The sequence below is a fragment of the Drosophila melanogaster genome, chromosome 2L (assembly GCF_000001215.4).
Source record: "Drosophila melanogaster chromosome 2L".
In the NCBI taxonomy this organism is placed as follows: Eukaryota; Metazoa; Arthropoda; class Insecta; order Diptera; family Drosophilidae; genus Drosophila; species Drosophila melanogaster.
The window spans coordinates 14022408-14039588 of NT_033779.5; the positions used below are offsets into that span (position 1 = coordinate 14022408).

At 41.7% G+C, this 17181-nt stretch overlaps 2 protein-coding genes and 2 long non-coding RNA genes across 6 annotated transcripts; 1 reads left to right on the forward strand and 3 right to left on the reverse strand.

Annotated features, from left to right (window-relative positions):
- Positions 1–1314: 1314 nt before the first annotated feature.
- lncRNA:CR31840 (long non-coding RNA:CR31840) lies at positions 1315–1692 on the reverse strand. The gene has a single exon (NR_124245.1). It is a non-coding gene; the product is annotated as a long non-coding RNA:CR31840 (long non-coding RNA).
- A 2901-nt stretch (positions 1693–4593) lies between these two features.
- On the forward strand, positions 4594–6961 carry hll (heimdall). The gene is made up of 2 exons (NM_135852.4): positions 4594–5694; positions 5857–6961. Exons 1-2 carry the CDS (start codon positions 4625–4627, stop codon positions 6830–6832), a joined length of 2046 nt encoding a protein of 681 aa, NP_609696.1. The 5' UTR covers positions 4594–4624; the 3' UTR covers positions 6833–6961.
- On the reverse strand, positions 6855–9132 carry CG18095 (uncharacterized protein). Of its 3 annotated transcripts, NM_001201876.1 has the most exons (4): positions 8282–9132; positions 7504–8097; positions 7248–7445; positions 6855–7049 (listed from the first exon to the last, which is right to left on the reverse strand). In NM_001201876.1, exons 1-4 carry the CDS (start codon positions 9125–9127, stop codon positions 6993–6995), a joined length of 1695 nt encoding a protein of 564 aa, NP_001188805.1. In that variant the 5' UTR covers positions 9128–9132; the 3' UTR covers positions 6855–6992. The 3 variants fall into 3 exon arrangements, with proteins under 3 accessions (NP_001188805.1, NP_609697.2, NP_001285924.1); NM_135853.3 differs by having other exon boundaries at positions 6855–7445; NM_001298995.1 differs by lacking the exon at positions 6855–7049 and having other exon boundaries at positions 7214–7445.
- A 466-nt stretch (positions 9133–9598) lies between these two features.
- Positions 9599–15899, reverse strand: lncRNA:CR45284 (long non-coding RNA:CR45284). Its single transcript, NR_124246.1, has one exon. It is a non-coding gene; the product is annotated as a long non-coding RNA:CR45284 (long non-coding RNA).
- Positions 15900–17181: the final 1282 nt, after the last annotated feature.

The window sequence follows — 17181 nt, forward strand, 5'->3', positions numbered from 1 at the left end:
TTTGCCTTGTTTCTCTCTCTGTATGAACATGTGAGTATGTACTACATATGTAATGCCAATCAGCATGTGTGTTGTTGTTGTATGCCGGCCCTGATGACGTAGCCACAACAACCACAGCGAGCTCAGCAGAGCAACAACTTTATTTGTTGTGATTATCGGCTGGCGGCGTTTAGCGAATCGCCAACAGTTGATGCCAGAAAAGTAAGACAAGTGTATGGCACAGTGGCGGTCAAAAAAAAGAGCATACCCTGTGAAAAGTTGTGCCGTGTTCCAAGTTTCAGAAAATTAATACAAATAATGGTGACATAAAGCAACTCTTAAAAAAAGAATCTAGGTTATATACAAATTCTATTTTATAGGATTTGAAGGAGCTAGCAAGTTAATATAAATTTGCAAGTGAGAGTTTTATTTATTTTACAACGAAATATACAATTTTATAAGAATATTTTTCATTGATTTTTTCAGATATTGTACAAACACATTTGGAAAAAGAGTATTTTGTTCTCAATTGACCCCGATATTGTTTTATTTTAATAGTAATTTTTATAAGAGAAATGCAAAGATAGCAAGTGAAAACGTTCCGCTCCACTTGAAGAAATTACAAAAGTCATTGATCATTTTCCATGATCAAGCAGAGGGCACAATCTCCGCTCAATTAACACCATTGTTCATCTAGAAGTGACTTTAGAATTTTCCACTGATCAACAATGACGACAGAAAATCAAGGCATCCCAATCGAAAGGGAGAGTTCGACTCCATATACGGTGCGTGGATGATGGCTGATAAGGCGACGCCGCATTCGATGATAGTGTCAGTAATGATGACTACACTACATGGGGTGCATCTATGCATGGCCCGGTGCCGTAGCACCGACTATCTCCAGGAACTTATCAGCACAAATGCACTCAAGCTGAACTTGTGACACTGCTGACGACAGACTCGAAAAGGGGGTCAACGTCGTACATTAGTTCTTGCTTCACAAATGCATACTAAAGTGCAGATGAGTTTGCATTTTTCTGCTAACTTCTAGTTATTATCACGGTTGTCACCCTACAAATGAATTAAATTGAATTTAAATATTTCGGGGATAAGAAAATTTGAAAATTAATTGTAGATTATTCTAATAATACTCGTGAATTCAAAGGTCAGCAAAGATATATTTTATAGTTAAATAAAATATCAGAGTTTTTCTCTAGTCTGCCTCACTTAACATTTTATTGCTTTACAGACAAACATTTTTCACATCAGAAGGGTATCTAGTAGCCGATGTATGTACTCTTGCGGTTTTCTAGACATGCGACAATTTCGTCGCCTGGACATCGATCTTTGGCAAGACTTCTCATCATTTTCGTGCTAATGCTGGCATTAAAAACAGTTTTAAATACCGGTTGCCATATTGTAATTGCCACTTATGCGGCTGACCAGTCGGTTCCGATGGAGGGGCAAAGATATAGAACCAGAATCGGGGAGAGCGAGTAAGACAGAGAGCGAGAGTGAGCGAGGTCTGGGTTGCGAGTGTTAGTTGGGGCGGGGTGTATAGAAATGAGTTTGAATGAGTTGCAGGAGACATACCGATGTACATATGAACATACCGATGTACATACTCGTGCATACCCGTACTGGTTCGCATGTATGTCGCTCGTCCGCTTGTTTGTCAATATGTACAGAGTACACATGTTATTTGATTTTCGTTTCGCTTTTTATGTCTGCGATGTGCTGTGGCTGTTGTTGTTGCTTTTGCTTTTGCTGTTGGTACATGAATATAAATGCTGTTTATCTCTGCCTCCCCTTTTCCGCCCCACCAGCACCCCCTCCATGTGTGCCTGTGTGTGCGTGTGTGGCTCGAGTGTATATGCACGAATGTGTTTCCTTATTGTTGTGTGTACTTGTTTGTTTGCTGCTAGTTGATATTGTTGCTCTTGCTTGCTGCTTTGCTCGCATGAACTTTTTGCTTTGGCTCGGCTCTTTCACGCCTGCTAATCAATGCTGTGCGCCGGGTGTTTTTGCTATATCTATATGTACACAAACAAATCTACAAAAGTCCCAGACATGTGCCTGCCACCACCACCACCCATACGCAGCCCATCGCCCAACGTCCCTGCCACGCCCACAGCCCGCACATTAGGTCACTCGATGGGCGTGTAAATATGTACAGAGCATATTGTTACACATGCCGGACGGATCGGTTGAATGGCTGAGGAGGGCTTGCATATCGATATAGCCCATGTCCATAGCCGAAGATATGGCAAATCACTTTCAACACGTATCCGCCAAGTGGGCTTGTCTATGCGTCTGTGTGTGTGCGTACGCATGTCTGCTTGTCAAATGGTTGAACGAATCAATGGGCCACTCTACTTAGGCTGGACCATGTAGTCACTTAATATGCCCAATATGCGTTATATAATGTATTAAAATGTATTTCGAGCAAGAGCACCGACTGTAGGATACTCTTGCTTTTTTTTCTTGAGTTTCAGTTTCAAATGGAATATGTTTACATTTGTTTTCTTTCAGTATGTAGTATAATGAAGAAAATGAACAACTTGACTAATGTAATTAGTAGAAATAACCTCAAACTGTATCTTAAAGATATTCAATCTATTTAAAGATATTCAAGTCCCGAACCGAAACTCCCGAAATGTAATGTACTCAATGTCCGCTTTATTGTTAGCTTCACTGCTAGTTCCCATTGAAAGTGGGCTTTTCCTTTCCACATGCCGATGCGGCTATGTTTGCACCAGGTCCCCGTACATACGATTACATCTGCTTTGACGCCCCTTCAGACCCCCCTGCCCGCATATATATTATACATATTCGGATTTTTATTCTTTCCTGGCATTAGTTGATATAAATCCCATGTACCGCACTCACACTCGAAGCCATATATATACATATATATATTTATATAGTTGCGAGCGGAATAAAAAAGACGAGCAAGGAAGGCTGAATATTGCAACTATTTGTGTTGTAGTTTTGATGCAATAAAACCCCCGTTCACACCCCCCAATGCCATCGAAATGCCCACAGACAACGCCTGCACTTGTTAGCCATTCATGAGCTGCTGTTCATTGGTAAATAATTTCATAATAATGTTGTTGTTGCGGGCATAACAAAAGATAAGCTGCAAATTGCAACAATTACATTTGAGTTAATAATATTTGCGTTTTATCGAATCGTGCCGATTGTCAGCGCATTTGTGGCTCGTTTTTGCAGTGTACGCCCCAATGGCCGTGCCTCTTGACACTTAGCAATAAAATAAATTAAACAATAAATTATAAATTTGTACAAAAAATGACTGTTCGACGAACAGGCGACCAGAAACACGAAGCCACTGCGAACTCGCCAGCCAGCAGTTGTTGTTTTTCAGCTGGCCTGTGTGTGAAAGTTTTTTTTCTCTCCCCCTACTGTTTCATATGTGACGAGGTGCGTGTGTGTATGCGGCATATGTCTAATGCGCCCCACTGACCAACAAAGTGGGTGGTACGGGCACTGGAGGGGGTAATACCGGTCATATAACCCCGTGTTCCACTCAACTGCAGTATTTGGCCATGGGTTGTATGGGTATTTATCCACATATGCATGGATATACCATTCGGCAATTCCCAACTCACGCTACCTGGGCGAAAGTCAGCCATCGGATTGTGGAAGGTCAGAGTTTTCTAATCAAACATGAATTAGCCAATTCCATTATAACTAATAATCTGCATTAGATAACGTTTTATTTGAAAAGTGCAATGCACTTGTATACTATCCTCATCCCTCTTGCTATTAATGACCTTTGTACCCTTAAAATTTCGAAGTAGGAATCGAATTTTCGTGTGTGAGACCGCTGATTATAATTGTTCGTTTGTTCCCACAGAGATGGACTTAAGTTCTTATCAGCCACTCACAATTCTTAACACGTGTCTAAAGGTCGGTCAATGTATTGTATTTCAAATGGCAGACAAGAACTTTTGACTAATCGTTGCTTGTGGCTTAAGTGATTACCAAAGGCGGTAACCTATTTATTGCTCTTAGGCACTGTGGTTCAGATTATGGAACATTCAAAAATGCACATCTTTTTAATCTTTATAATAATGAGCCAAAGAAAATAATGTTTACACATTTACAAATACTTTAATCATGTAGGCCAGACAAAACAGCGGCTTGGTTGCTCCAGAGGTCATAGCAACGTTTTAAAACAAACTTACTGTTAATGTCCGCTTACTTCATCTCAAGATCTCGGGTTTTATACGGACAGACAGGCGAACAGATGGACTTGGCTAGTGATGCTCAGCATACTTTTTACTATATTGGTTGGGAAATCATTTAGTTTACCTGCTATATACTTTTAAACAAATTTGCTCTATCCTTAACGGGTAGAAAATATGTATCTCATTTGCAAGGTTTATTATATGTATATATATAGGTGTATATAGGTGTATGTATATGTATGATCCACTAGGATCATAGTGGTTTGTCATCCTTATCAGTTCTTGAAATTCCAGAGATCCGCAAAAGTTCTCGTTTGGGATCTCTGGGTTCTCCGCCTTTTACATATGTCCGGTCTTATCAGCATCTGGTGGCGATGGCATAAATACCCGTGGTCAGAAGCCGACCCAATTCATTCGTCGCGATCTCCCTCAGCATGAACGACCTCAAGCCAGCTACAAGTTATAGGAGCACCTCGCTCCACGACGCCGTCAAGCTGCGCCTGGATGAGCCATCATCCTTTTCACAGACAGTCCCGCCACAGACGATTCCAGAATTCTTCAAGGAATCGTGCGAGAAGTATTCGGATCTGCCCGCCTTGGTGTGGGAAACCCCAGGATCTGGGAACGATGGTTGGACCACTCTTACGTTTGGCGAGTACCAGGAGCGCGTGGAGCAAGCGGCGCTGATGCTGCTGAGCGTGGGAGTCGAGGAACGCAGTTCGGTGGGCATTCTGGCCTTCAATTGTCCCGAGTGGTTCTTCGCGGAATTTGGTGCTTTGAGAGCTGGAGCTGTTGTAGCCGGAGTTTATCCGAGCAATTCGGCTGAGGCCGTTCATCACGTCCTAGCCACAGGAGAGTCATCCGTTTGCGTAGTGGACGACGCCCAGCAGATGGCCAAGCTGAGGGCCATCAAGGAACGCCTGCCACGTCTTAAGGCTGTAATCCAGTTGCACGGACCATTTGAAGCCTTTGTCGATCACGAGCCCGGTTACTTTAGCTGGCAGAAACTCCAGGAGCAGACCTTCTCCAGCGAGCTGAAAGAGGAACTGCTGGCCCGTGAGAGCCGGATTCGTGCCAACGAGTGTGCCATGCTGATCTTCACCTCGGGCACAGTGGGTATGCCAAAGGCAGTGATGCTATCCCACGACAACCTCGTGTTCGACACAAAGTCCGCAGCCGCACACATGCAAGATATCCAAGTTGGCAAGGAGAGTTTTGTGAGCTACCTTCCGCTGAGCCATGTGGCTGCCCAGATTTTCGATGTGTTCCTGGGTCTTTCCCATGCCGGATGCGTCACATTTGCCGACAAGGACGCACTGAAGGGAACGCTGATCAAGACCTTTCGCAAGGCGAGGCCAACGAAAATGTTCGGCGTTCCGCGCGTCTTCGAGAAACTTCAAGAGCGTCTGGTGGCCGCGGAGGCCAAGGCGAGACCTTACTCCAGATTACTTCTAGCAAGAGCTAGAGCTGCTGTCGCTGAACACCAAACAACGCTGATGGCGGGGTAAGTAGTGATAATCCAAAGTAATACTATCAAAAAAGATTTAAGGTCAATGGCCAGACATAACAACGAATTTGGAATAGCCTTTTACGCTGATTCATTTGTTAGACTTAGAGATTATATAGCTTAGTAATTGATTAATTTAATTTTTATTTGTTTTTATAGGAAGTCCCCATCGATTTATGGCAACGCTAAATATTGGCTTGCGTGTCGAGTAGTAAAGCCAATACGTGAAATGATAGGTGTGGACAACTGCCGTGTTTTCTTCACCGGCGGAGCACCAACGTCGGAAGAGCTGAAGCAATTCTTCCTGGGACTGGACATCGCCTTGGGCGAGTGCTATGGAATGTCGGAGACTAGTGGTGCTATCACCTTGAATGTCGATATAAGCAATCTGTATAGCGCTGGTCAAGCGTGCGAGGGAGTCACTTTGAAGATCCACGAACCCGATTGCAATGGTCAGGGAGAGATTCTGATGCGGGGTCGCTTGGTTTTCATGGGCTACTTGGGACTGCCGGATAAGACTGAGGAAACGGTCAAAGAGGATGGCTGGCTGCATTCCGGTGACTTGGGCTACATCGATCCCAAGGGTAATCTAATTATATCCGGTCGACTCAAGGAGCTGATCATCACCGCTGGCGGGGAGAATATTCCACCTGTGCACATCGAGGAGCTGATCAAAAAGGAGCTTCCCTGCGTGAGCAATGTGCTACTTATCGGCGATCATCGAAAGTATCTCACCGTCCTGCTGTCCTTGAAGACGAAATGCGATGCAAAGACTGGAATTCCACTGGATGCTCTGCGTGAGGAGACAATCGAATGGCTGCGGGACCTGGATATCCATGAGACCCGTCTCTCCGAACTCCTAAACATTCCAGCCGATCTCCAGCTGCCCAATGATACTGCCGCTCTGGCAGCTACCTTGGAGATCACCGCCAAACCTAAGCTCCTGGAAGCCATCGAAGAGGGCATCAAGCGAGCGAATAAGTATGCCATTTCAAATGCTCAAAAGGTGCAAAAGTTTGCCCTCATTGCTCATGAGTTTTCCGTGGCCACCGGAGAGCTGGGTCCCACGCTGAAAATCAGGCGGAATATTGTCCACGCCAAATATGCCAAAGTCATCGAGCGTCTGTACAAGTAAATGTTATCTCTCAAATGGATTTCTTAACCTAGGTTTAAATTTTATTTTACTCGATCGCTTACATTGTATTGATTAATTACGAAATTCTCTTATTATTTACTGCATTACGAACTGAATATATTTGTTATTAAAACGTTGCATATTTTATTTTTAAAGTGGGCTACGATCTCTGATCGGGATCGGTTCTGATCGCCTGCCACTGAACTTTGCTGACGTACTGAAATAAACAAGCGGGTTATCGATAAGGAGAGAAAGTCAAGCCAATCAATTTGATTAGTAAATATATTGCACTGATATTGATTGAACATTAGCTAATTGCTTAATAATTTAAATGTTTTTTATTTGTCCAAAAGAAAATTCTATCAAGATCTATGATCGTTTATAGGGTCAGAAATGTAAGATTTTGTTAACAAACCACATTATGCAGCATCTTTTGGCCCAGTTTACGTTTCTCATTGCGATCCACGAACCGTCGCAACCAACGAAGTCCTGAAAAAGCTATCGCAATGGCCACCAGCATCCAAATGATCACCGATCGTGAATCAAAGCGATCTGTTGGTATCTTCGGCCAGGTGAGCGGTGGAGGTGAAGGATTTGTCTCATCATAGGCAACCTTAAAGAAAATGCTCCAAAATAATGTAGCAACTCGTAGTGGTTCGGTTCTTACTTACAACACAATCGCAATTGTCTGATTTTGGTTGTGGCACGCCACTTACATCCAGCAATATTATGGAACGATTAGTGCCCCCTTCAATGCAGTCTATTCCCTCTACATTTGTGGTATTTTCACTCAAATTATTGATTACAGTCCAGGGACGAGCGAAGTTAACAGAGTTTGGTAATTTTTGCACCAAGTTAGCCACCAACCAATTGCAGCTCCAGTTATTATCCGCCAAGTTTATATAGCGAAAATGAAGAAGACTGCTGAGGTTCAACGATTTGAGGCGATTCGAACTGAGATCCACGTAGAGAGTAAAACGATTCACCGATGGAGAAAGCCTGTCGAGGAAAGCGGCATCACTGATTGCATTTCCCGACAATTTAATGTATCTTAAATGATTTTGATTGAACATCATCTGAGAGGATATCTCTTCTATTTTGTTATTAGCAAGGATAATCTCTTCCAATTGAGTGTTGAAATGGAATAAATTATCTGGCAGTGTGGTCAGAAGGTTGAAGCTAATATCTAGTTGAAGAAGAGCGATTAGGGAGTCCAGGCTTTCGTCATATATTTTATCCACATAGTTATGACTTATGTTGAGGCGCTGTAATAAAATTGATAATTTAACTAATTAATTTTTTTCGTTCTTATGAAGTGGCCTAGTAGGATTTGGAGATTAGTGGTTTCATTGCCTTACTTATCTTTTACTGCTTTATCACTTAACAGACTTATCAGAATACAAACGCTGGATAAGAAAAAAAAAAAAAATAATTATTATAAAAACACACCTCCAAAGAATCCAATCCCGATAATGCTTCCTTGTTGAGCTTAGTTATGTTATTATAACTCAAGTCTAGGTCCTGCAGCTCAAAGTTTTTGGAAAATACAAATGGCTCCAATTTTTGTAGCAGATTACTCGATAGATTCAAGTGAACCAGTCGAGCCAAACCTCGTTGACTGAGAAACTGAAGACTGCTCAGGAGATTTTGGTCCAGCCGTAGACTTCGAAGATGGGTATTACTCTCAAACGAATCCATTTCTATGAACTCAATGCGATTGTGCTGCAGTGATAAACTGGATAGCCGATGAAGACCCCGAAAGAAACTACCATCTATGTGCGCCAGTTGGTTTCCGTTCAGATAAAGATGCTTTAAATGAGATAATCCATCAAAGGAGTCATTCTCTATTTGACTAATCCGATTGTAACGCAAGTCGAGCTGTTGCAACTGGGGATATTGCTCAAAGCTCTTGACACTCAGTTTGCTTAACATATTGTGGCTTAGATCCAAATTGGTTAATGCACCCAAAGGCTCACTGGACCAGGATCTCAGACTGCTCAGATTGTTGTGGGACAGGGAAAGGTATTGTAACTTTGTCAAGCCATTCAGTGAAAAATCATCTAAATCACTCAGTCCACTGTGCTGCAGTTCTAAATGAAGCAGATGATCAAACCGTACGAAAAATCCATTTTCCACATGCGGCAGCGTGCAGTTGCTCAATGTGAGTGACGTCAAGAGCTCCGTCTTCCGTATTAAGGTCACCTCAGTATTATTGCACTTGCTCAACTGCAGGCAACTTAACCTCGGGCTAAAGCTAAAGATCAGCAGGAGTAGACTACCAGGTAGTAGGTACATCGCGGGAAACAAACCTCCACAGACTAACTCTTTGGATCTGGAGATCTGTAACTGAAGCCCTAATCTTATTGCAGCAGCCTGTATCGCCAGCCGACAACCCGTCAAGATACGTAATCACTTCATCAACTAGCCACCGTTTGCAAAGCCAAAATATTTGCCCACCTTTCAGTCAGACAGGGAAAAACTGTTCTACAGTTTCAAGAACTCCCCAAGTGAATAACCAGATAATCGGCATTCTATTGCTTTAAAATATATGATTTCTATTTTTGTAGATTTAGACTAGATCCTTTTTTAAAGCCGTTTAATGTTGTTTAACACTTTGAGCGAATTGTTTCTATGATTTTTTGATTATTAAAAAGGTTTTTCCGTAGCTGAATAAATGAAAGTTGATGTTTGTATTTTACGAATTATTAAGTATACGAAATTTAAAAAATTGCAAATGTTTCCAATTAGGCAGTCAACAAAAACTTTAAATGAGAGCGGACTTTATAAAATGAAATTTCATGCAAACGCAGCTGAAACGGAAAATGGTATAAAGCCTTTTGTTCAAACAAATGTGCATATTTCAATTAAAATATACATCAGCACAGTTGAAATCTCTTCACTGGTGCTCTGTTTTTATATTTGCCGGTCGATTTTGGTTCGGTCTATTTGCCTTTCACCTGCATATCAACATTTACTTTATCCTATTTGCTGATTTTGACGGCATTACGAAATTGTATATGAGTGCATACATATGTGGAATTCCGGTGAGAAATAGTTGTGCAGTGCTGCAGTCCTAGAAAAGAGGATAACCACAGCTGAAAAGCCACAGAAAGCACTGCAATGAACAGAAATTTTCAGATATTGAACAAAACCAGAACCTCCCCCAGAATAAAACGATTATGACTACACAAATTCGCCTGTTGCCACAATGTTGCAATGTTTATTAATGCAAAATGTTGGGTCTGTGCCAAAAGTGCTGTTGTCTTTGTTGCCTTAGTGGGCGTTCAATTTGCAATTGAGCCAAAGGTCGGCCATAGCAATTGTGAAAGGCTTTCGAACTAAGCCAGAGTGCAATCCTGAAACAATCTCAGTGTCATCATAAAATAATTACAGTGCGGTTGACTTGGTGTGCCAAGAAGACGGTAAACTAGGTGGAAAATGAAGTGAAATTAATGAATGTTCAGGGAAAATATCAATAAAAACAAACGAGGTAATGGCAAAATCTTGTCGAAGTGCCAAATAATTGCAGCAAAAGTTTAATTTGAATTTCTGAAAACTTAGATTTCTGTTTTGTAGCATACTTTTGGGTGGCTGAGAAAATCGTAGTTAAGTTTAACTTATTCGCCTTGTAATGCGCAAGAAGCAACTTTCTTTCAGCAATTTCCTCACAATTTTCCTTAAACGTTTTGTTCTTTCAACCCAAGCCAATTGAATTCGATTTCCCTGCCTGAATGCGGTTTTAAATTATACTACCACAACAACTTGCAGCGAGCGGCTGGCGAACTTTGACTTCAATGTCCCCCCGCAGATACATACATATAAACTCGGTCCTTGCGCTAAAATGACAAATTTAATATGTACTTCTTGTCTGCCGCTTGTTTGTTTGCCTTCTCGGCGCTTTAGCTGCATTTTCCTTTTTGGCCAATGCAATAAAAAAGAAGAAGAAATTACGATGACTTGGCCAAATGCCAGCTGGAGCGCGCGGATGGCAAAGGACGGCCGACACATTTGCCAGAAGCATTGCAGATGGTCGGGGGAGCTCAGGAAAAGCGGAAAAATGGACGGGGAAAAGGAGCTGGAGCTGGAGCAGGAGCAGGAGCGAAAGGATATCTGCACACTCACCAAACTGTTTTTATTTGCCAGCAAAGTCTAGAGACTCGCAGCTGAATTGCACAGGCTCTCCATTTTGGAGTGTGTATATATGGGTATTAAAATATTTTCGTACATATTTCAGCTGCCAAAATTATTTCAATTTAGTTCCGCAAAATAAATTTGCTTCCGTTTTTGTCTGCACTTGGCCAGCAGTGATTTCTTTCGTTTTCATGCGATGAACATGAAAGTGCCATATTATATACTTAAGCGAATCGTGTTTATGACAAATTAAGTCATTGAAAACCATCACTTAAGCCAATTCCCCGTAAATTTTTTTTGCTTAATGAGAACTTTTAGATATGTCCTGTTCTTTTTAGTGCTTATTTAATTTTTAATTGTTTGACCTAACCGCTGTAGACACATGCACATTAATTTCCCCAGAAATCTGGCGAGCTTTCAAGCAGTTTGGCCCATTTTTCTCTTCTATAAATATTTCAATAGGCGCATTGTTCTTTTTACACAGTTTACGGTTTATCTTTGCCAAACTCCCACACAGGACTCATCCGAAATGCATGTCCCTAACCGAATTTCAACTTCCTCGACTCATTGTAATTGCAATTCTGAAGGTTGGCACACAACGGGTCGCAGAAATGGAGCTTAGTTCCCAAGCCGTATTTTTTTGCTACCCAAACTTAATAGAATTTTTGGGTTATTTACTGAGCCAACAAATGCAATGCGATACAATGCGAAAATTAAAGAAACTCCCGCAACTGAAATGCGTTAGATTCAATTTATAAATGGGCAGAATAATCACAGTTGAAAGTCTCATTTAGTTTTTTTTTTTTTGCAGCAATTGAAAGAGATTAGCCGAAAAAGCTCTTACAGTCATCAGTGCCCCTTTTCTGTGCCAAAACCAACAAAGAAAGTTGGAAAGTTTTCATTAGCGGAAACACAAGGCTGCATTCAGTTTGATAGTTCCGTTTGGAGTTTCTATTAAAGTTACAACAATTTCTTGCAGCTGCGTGCGTGTGCCACTGTTTATTTATTTTGGTGTGCAGTTAAAATTTTGGCATGCCAACAATGGTCGAACTACGGACCCGGACACGTATGCGGATGGGGATACGGATAAGGACCATGAGGACCAGGACTAGGACCGGGACCACGATACGGTCCTGAAATCGCTGTAAAACTGACTGACTTTCGAGCCACATTCACATGTATTTTTGCCCGACGGTGGTGGTGGTGCTTTTCCGGCTCCATGCCATTTCGTATTTAATTTCATTTGAGCTGGACGAAACCGAGTCCTAGTTCCTATTCGAATCCCGGTTCCAGGCCTGTAAAAACATTCCGTTTGTGGTCGCCCGACCAGGCCGGACTTCAATTTGTTTTCGTTCCACGATTCTGTGTTTTTGTTTGCCCTGCTGCACAGCCCTCGTAATTTCAGTGCATTTTTTAGTGGGCCAGAATGTGGGCGAAATTTTTGGGCGTAGGCGGTGTTGTTTTAATTGCTGCTGACAACGAAACTTTCAACAAATCAGAGTCGGTCGTGTCCATCCAAACGGACAACTGGTGAAAAAAGGATTTGCAAAATGGATGATGGCGAAATGATTGAATAATCGACGTAATTTTCTGGGGATTTGCGGTGGCAGTAGGACATCAACAAAAATAAACTGAATATGAATTGAGTGAAAAGTTTTGCATGCAAATTTTAATACGGAATTCAGTACGGAAATAACTAACCTGGGATTTGTCTGAGTAAAATAAGAGTTATATCCAGATGGCCACATTTAATTTAGATTATTTTGCAGTTTTCAAACACCAAGACGTTTTTATCACTTCCGTATATGGTAACCGCATCATTTTTGACATACTATATATATATGTATAGATATATATCACTCTGATGGATAGATTAAGCCATCAAGCGGCAGACAAGTTGGAGTGTGAGTTGCATTCCACGCTTCCTTTGCAGATGGCGATGCAAATTTGTTGACAGTCGTGTGCAAAGGGCGAATTGAGTGATATCTCAGCTTTCTCGGAGGCAACAGCCGTAATAAAGCCGCCCTTCCGCCCACTCGGCGCCACGCCTCCTTTCGCCTTTCTCGCATCAAAATGGCTGACTGCACACACATTTCCGGAAGGGAACGCCGTGTTGCATGCCAATAAATCATAACGCTCTGACTCCGGACTGCACATCTATATATATATATACGTATATATGTATGTATTTCGATATATGTATGTATAGAAGTGTGTATATAGCGAAAAGTGCGGGCGAAGGCAATGGCCATTCGCTGGACTCGAAGGGTTTCCAGAGCGGTAATGGTGCAATCGGCCATGTTATTATTGTTGCTGTTCATATTATTATTGTTCGCCATCGGCACGATTGAGTTCGTTTCGTTTGGCCCTTACGTTGTTGCCGGATAACTGGCTGCTCTGGCCAAGTTGACTTGTCATAAAAATTGAAATTGTTATCAACTCGTTCGTGCGTCGGACATTCAAGGATTATTGCATTAAAGCAGCCAGAACGAAGCAGTTGGAGTACAAACAGCGCAAATGACGAAGAGTGACTGCACAATGAGAGTATCGTTTACGGAACTGCAATATTAAATACTCTAAGAGACATTTCATTTCATTTTACAGAGCCAAGTAGAGTACAATGTGTACTATACACACTCTATTGCATAGTTTAAAAGATAACAATATTTGGTGTTTATCTTTCCTGTTGGGTGCCAATTTGCTGCAAGTATCCTTGTCTTTTTGCCAAAATATATAAATTTTATAAAATTTATTGAGCGCACCAACCGATGCCACCCGTGGATAAAGTATATGAGTATGCCACTGGAGGAAACTTAATGGAATTTTCGCGTTCAGGTGCCACGCCTTCGAAAGTGGCTGCAGTTGGTTAAACTTCCGGCTGTTCAATACGGATTAAAATCCCGATAAAGTCTTTGTCCCTGATGCGTTCGCTTTCTCTCATTCTCCTTCGATGATGGGCCGATATCAATACCGCCCGTTTAAATCGCACTGGCAACAGTATTGCCTATCGAAATGCCAATAAATTTCCTTCGCTCGCTGTCATTTATCATGTTTGAGTCGGTTGGAGATGAATAATGTGCAGCCAGCATCGATATGAAATGCCAAATGAGCATCGAGCATCGAGCATCGAGCATCAAGAGTCAATGCAATTATGGCAGTCGTGTATCTTTACGTCTTGAGTACTTCGCATAAGCGAATGCGGAAATTGGAAAAGAAAAAGGAATATATACCTTCGTTTGATCACTTTAAACGAGCACTTAATTTGCGTTTGTGCAGCAAATAAAACTTCTCCTTTAAATGGTAATGCAAAAACGATGTTTTCGAAATATTTAGCCATTTTTTCTCTGCCTAATTGACTTTAGGCGTCAGGCGAGCAAATTAATTATTGGCTAAACTATTTTTAAGGCTCGATGTCCTCGACACGGTTTCTGGTTGAAAGTAGAGAGAGCCGAAAACAAAAAGAGGACACTCGCCAGGCGCAATTCATTTGACAGTCACGAAATCAATTGGAAAAGTGAATAAGCAGAAAGTGAGAAACGAAATCAAGCTGCATAAATTATCAAGAAATCAGATCGGCAAATTGGAACAATTGAGTGTCACTGCAAATTCCCAGGCACTGTCAATTTCGCCGAAGCCTCAAATGGAGTTCCTGTGCGGCCTTGTGAAAATGCCTCGCCAATGAATGTGCCATCCTTTGCCATTTTTCGCTTCCTCTTTTTTTTTTTTTGTTTTTTGGCACTTTCTTTGGGCCACCAGTGCAGCCACGTTGCACTTGCAGCACTCGTTGCAAAATGGTGTCTTGCAAATGGGTCGTGAAATCAGCCAGATGCCTTGGTTTTAAATAAAAAGCCTTTCTCACGCCTGCTTTTCCATGGAAAACCGTGGTATGGTCTCCGCTCTAAAATTGCAGTTTATTTGCGGTTTGTTGATTTTATTGCAGAACTTTGTTTACAATTCTGCTTAAATTTCATTACACGATCCGCAACGGAAAGGCGGTGGGCCAAGGGAAAAGAGATTTGCGGGTGTGTGGCAGCGTTGGATTGAAAATGAATGCCAAAACCTTGATATGAATTAATATTTGAGCAGGGCTGCCAAGTGGAGCAGACATCCAAAGGGAGTGGGGCTTGACCGAGCCAAATGGACATTTGTTTGCATGGAATGGACATTGGTTAAATGGGTCAGCTGGTGGCGATTGATTGGCGCGCACGTTGGTTTTGGCAAATATTAAATACGGAAAATGCATTTGAGGCACTTTTCCATTGCGGTAAAGTACTTTCAATCAACTTTCCGTTAGTGTGATGATGTCTCACTCACTTTTCGAATCACTTGCCAACATTCAGGTAATCATTCAGCCAAGGCAAAGGTTAAGACAACTGAAAAGCACCAGCCAACAAAGGCAGCAAACAATATTGTGTGGGTGGGAAAACCCAAAACGCCAGCGAAAACACGAAGCATGAAAAATCAAAACAAATAAGCCAACAGGCAGGCAAACAAAGTGCCAAGCAAATTAAATAAAATCCGCACAAACAAAGCAATGTGGACCGGGCCAAAAAAGAAAGAGACGAGCCAAATGGGGAGGCGCAAGGATACACATGCACACAGAGACACTGGATACTGGATACTGGATACTGGAGCAGGCCACTTAGATGGCGGTTGACACAGCCACAAGGAGCGAGTGAGTGTGTGTTTTTGTTTGTGATAAAAATGAAGCAATTGAAAGAGGCCGCGACAAATGCCACCAACAATGGCTGAAAGCCGCCGTCGGAAAACTGAGCCGGAATGGGTTGCGGATGGGGAGGGGAAATTAATTAGCTCCAACTCTGGTTAGCATTTTTCATTCAATTATAGTGCGGGAACTAATCGCAAATAATCAGGTTCAAAGTGCTCTAAGTACTTTCTTTAAAACAAGCCATTCTTAAATCAAACAAATACGTTTAAGGGAAAATAAAATGTGTCGAAGCAATTGATTGCAATCTTTTCTAAAAGTTAAATACTCAGAAAGCCAAATTATTTAATAGTAAATAAACCAACAAGGTGTTGTGTTCGAGTATATAAATTTTATAGCTACATAACTATCAAATTGTTGCTAATTAAAAATTTGTTTTCTTCTTTTAATAATAATTTTTGTACACATCTTTACAGCCTTTGACTAACTTCCAACTGAGGCTTACTCATTAATTCAAATATGTGGCTGCCTGAAAGTATGCAACAAAGCTGAGTAATATTACGTATACGTAATTAATGAAGTGCGACTACCATGGTGCTCGCTAGGATGGATAATGAAAAGTGCATATTTATCAAGCAAAAACAGGCGCAAGATCCTTCAGTTGGATATTTGGGCGCGGCAGGGTCGGGGATGCGGAGCCGGTGCATATCCTGCGGCCACATCCTGGCGCAAATACTGGCATTATCAGCAGCCTTCATTCATGGATACCAACCGATGGCAGAATGGCGAGAAAAATGTGAGCAGAAAAGCCGAGCAGGTGGCCTGTCTGCCTCCTGTGTCCTTCGTTCACTTTGCAGTCGGGTGCGCGACCCGAAAAGGTTTGACAGCCACTGGAAGGACAAACAGGGATAACTGCATTGGAAGGTAACTAAGAGATTAAAGCTCTGTGCTTAAGAGACAGCTGCCCACAAGTGTTTAGGTCCGAAGAGAACCGTGCATTTATGCTTTGCAGCATCTTGTCTTTTCCCCATTTCGCTCTCATTTTCTCGCTCTGCGGGTGCCCTGTAGTTTTGCGTTTGTAAAAGCCATTTTTCATTCATACGAACTTACTTTAAATTAATTTTTTTGTGGGGTCATAAATCATTTTTGGCTCTGGACCTACGCATGCTGCGTCTGTGTGGGTGCCCATCAGCGCGTTCGTGTGTCCGTGTAATCGGCTATTGGTATGGGTGTAAGCGTCAATATCGTGTATTTGGCATTGCGTGAATGAATGAATGTGTTCTCTGCATTTGCAAGACATTCAAATTAGTTTCGATTGAATTGATGAAGGTGAAAATCGGCAGCAGTAGGTCAAGTTAGCTGGAATGGCAGAAAATTAAAAAAATTGTATCTAGGGTGTGAGGATTGTAAATGATTGTAATTTATGTACATGTTATCGAAATATTAATTATTTTTAGTTACTCATGAAACCTGTCGAAACATTAAAAGAGAGCTGTGAATTTATTTATTTATTTATATAAATTTATTATTTATTTATATAAATATACACAAA

Coding starts and splice junctions, on each gene's coding strand:
- hll (NM_135852.4), top strand. CDS start 4,625: ATGAACGACCTCAAGCCAGCTACAAGTTATAGGAGCACCTCGCTCCAC. Junction 5,695..5,856: donor CAAACAACGCTGATGGCGGG/GTAAGTAGTGAT, acceptor TTGTTTTTATAG/GAAGTCCCCATCGATTTATG.
- CG18095 (NM_001201876.1), bottom strand. CDS start 9,127: ATGTACCTACTACCTGGTAGTCTACTCCTGCTGATCTTTAGCTTTAGC. Junction 8,098..8,281: donor CGGGATTGGATTCTTTGGAG/GTGTGTTTTTAT, acceptor ATTTTATTACAG/CGCCTCAACATAAGTCATAA. Junction 7,050..7,247: donor AAAAGATGCTGCATAATGTG/GTTTGTTAACAA, acceptor TGTTTATTTCAG/TACGTCAGCAAAGTTCAGTG.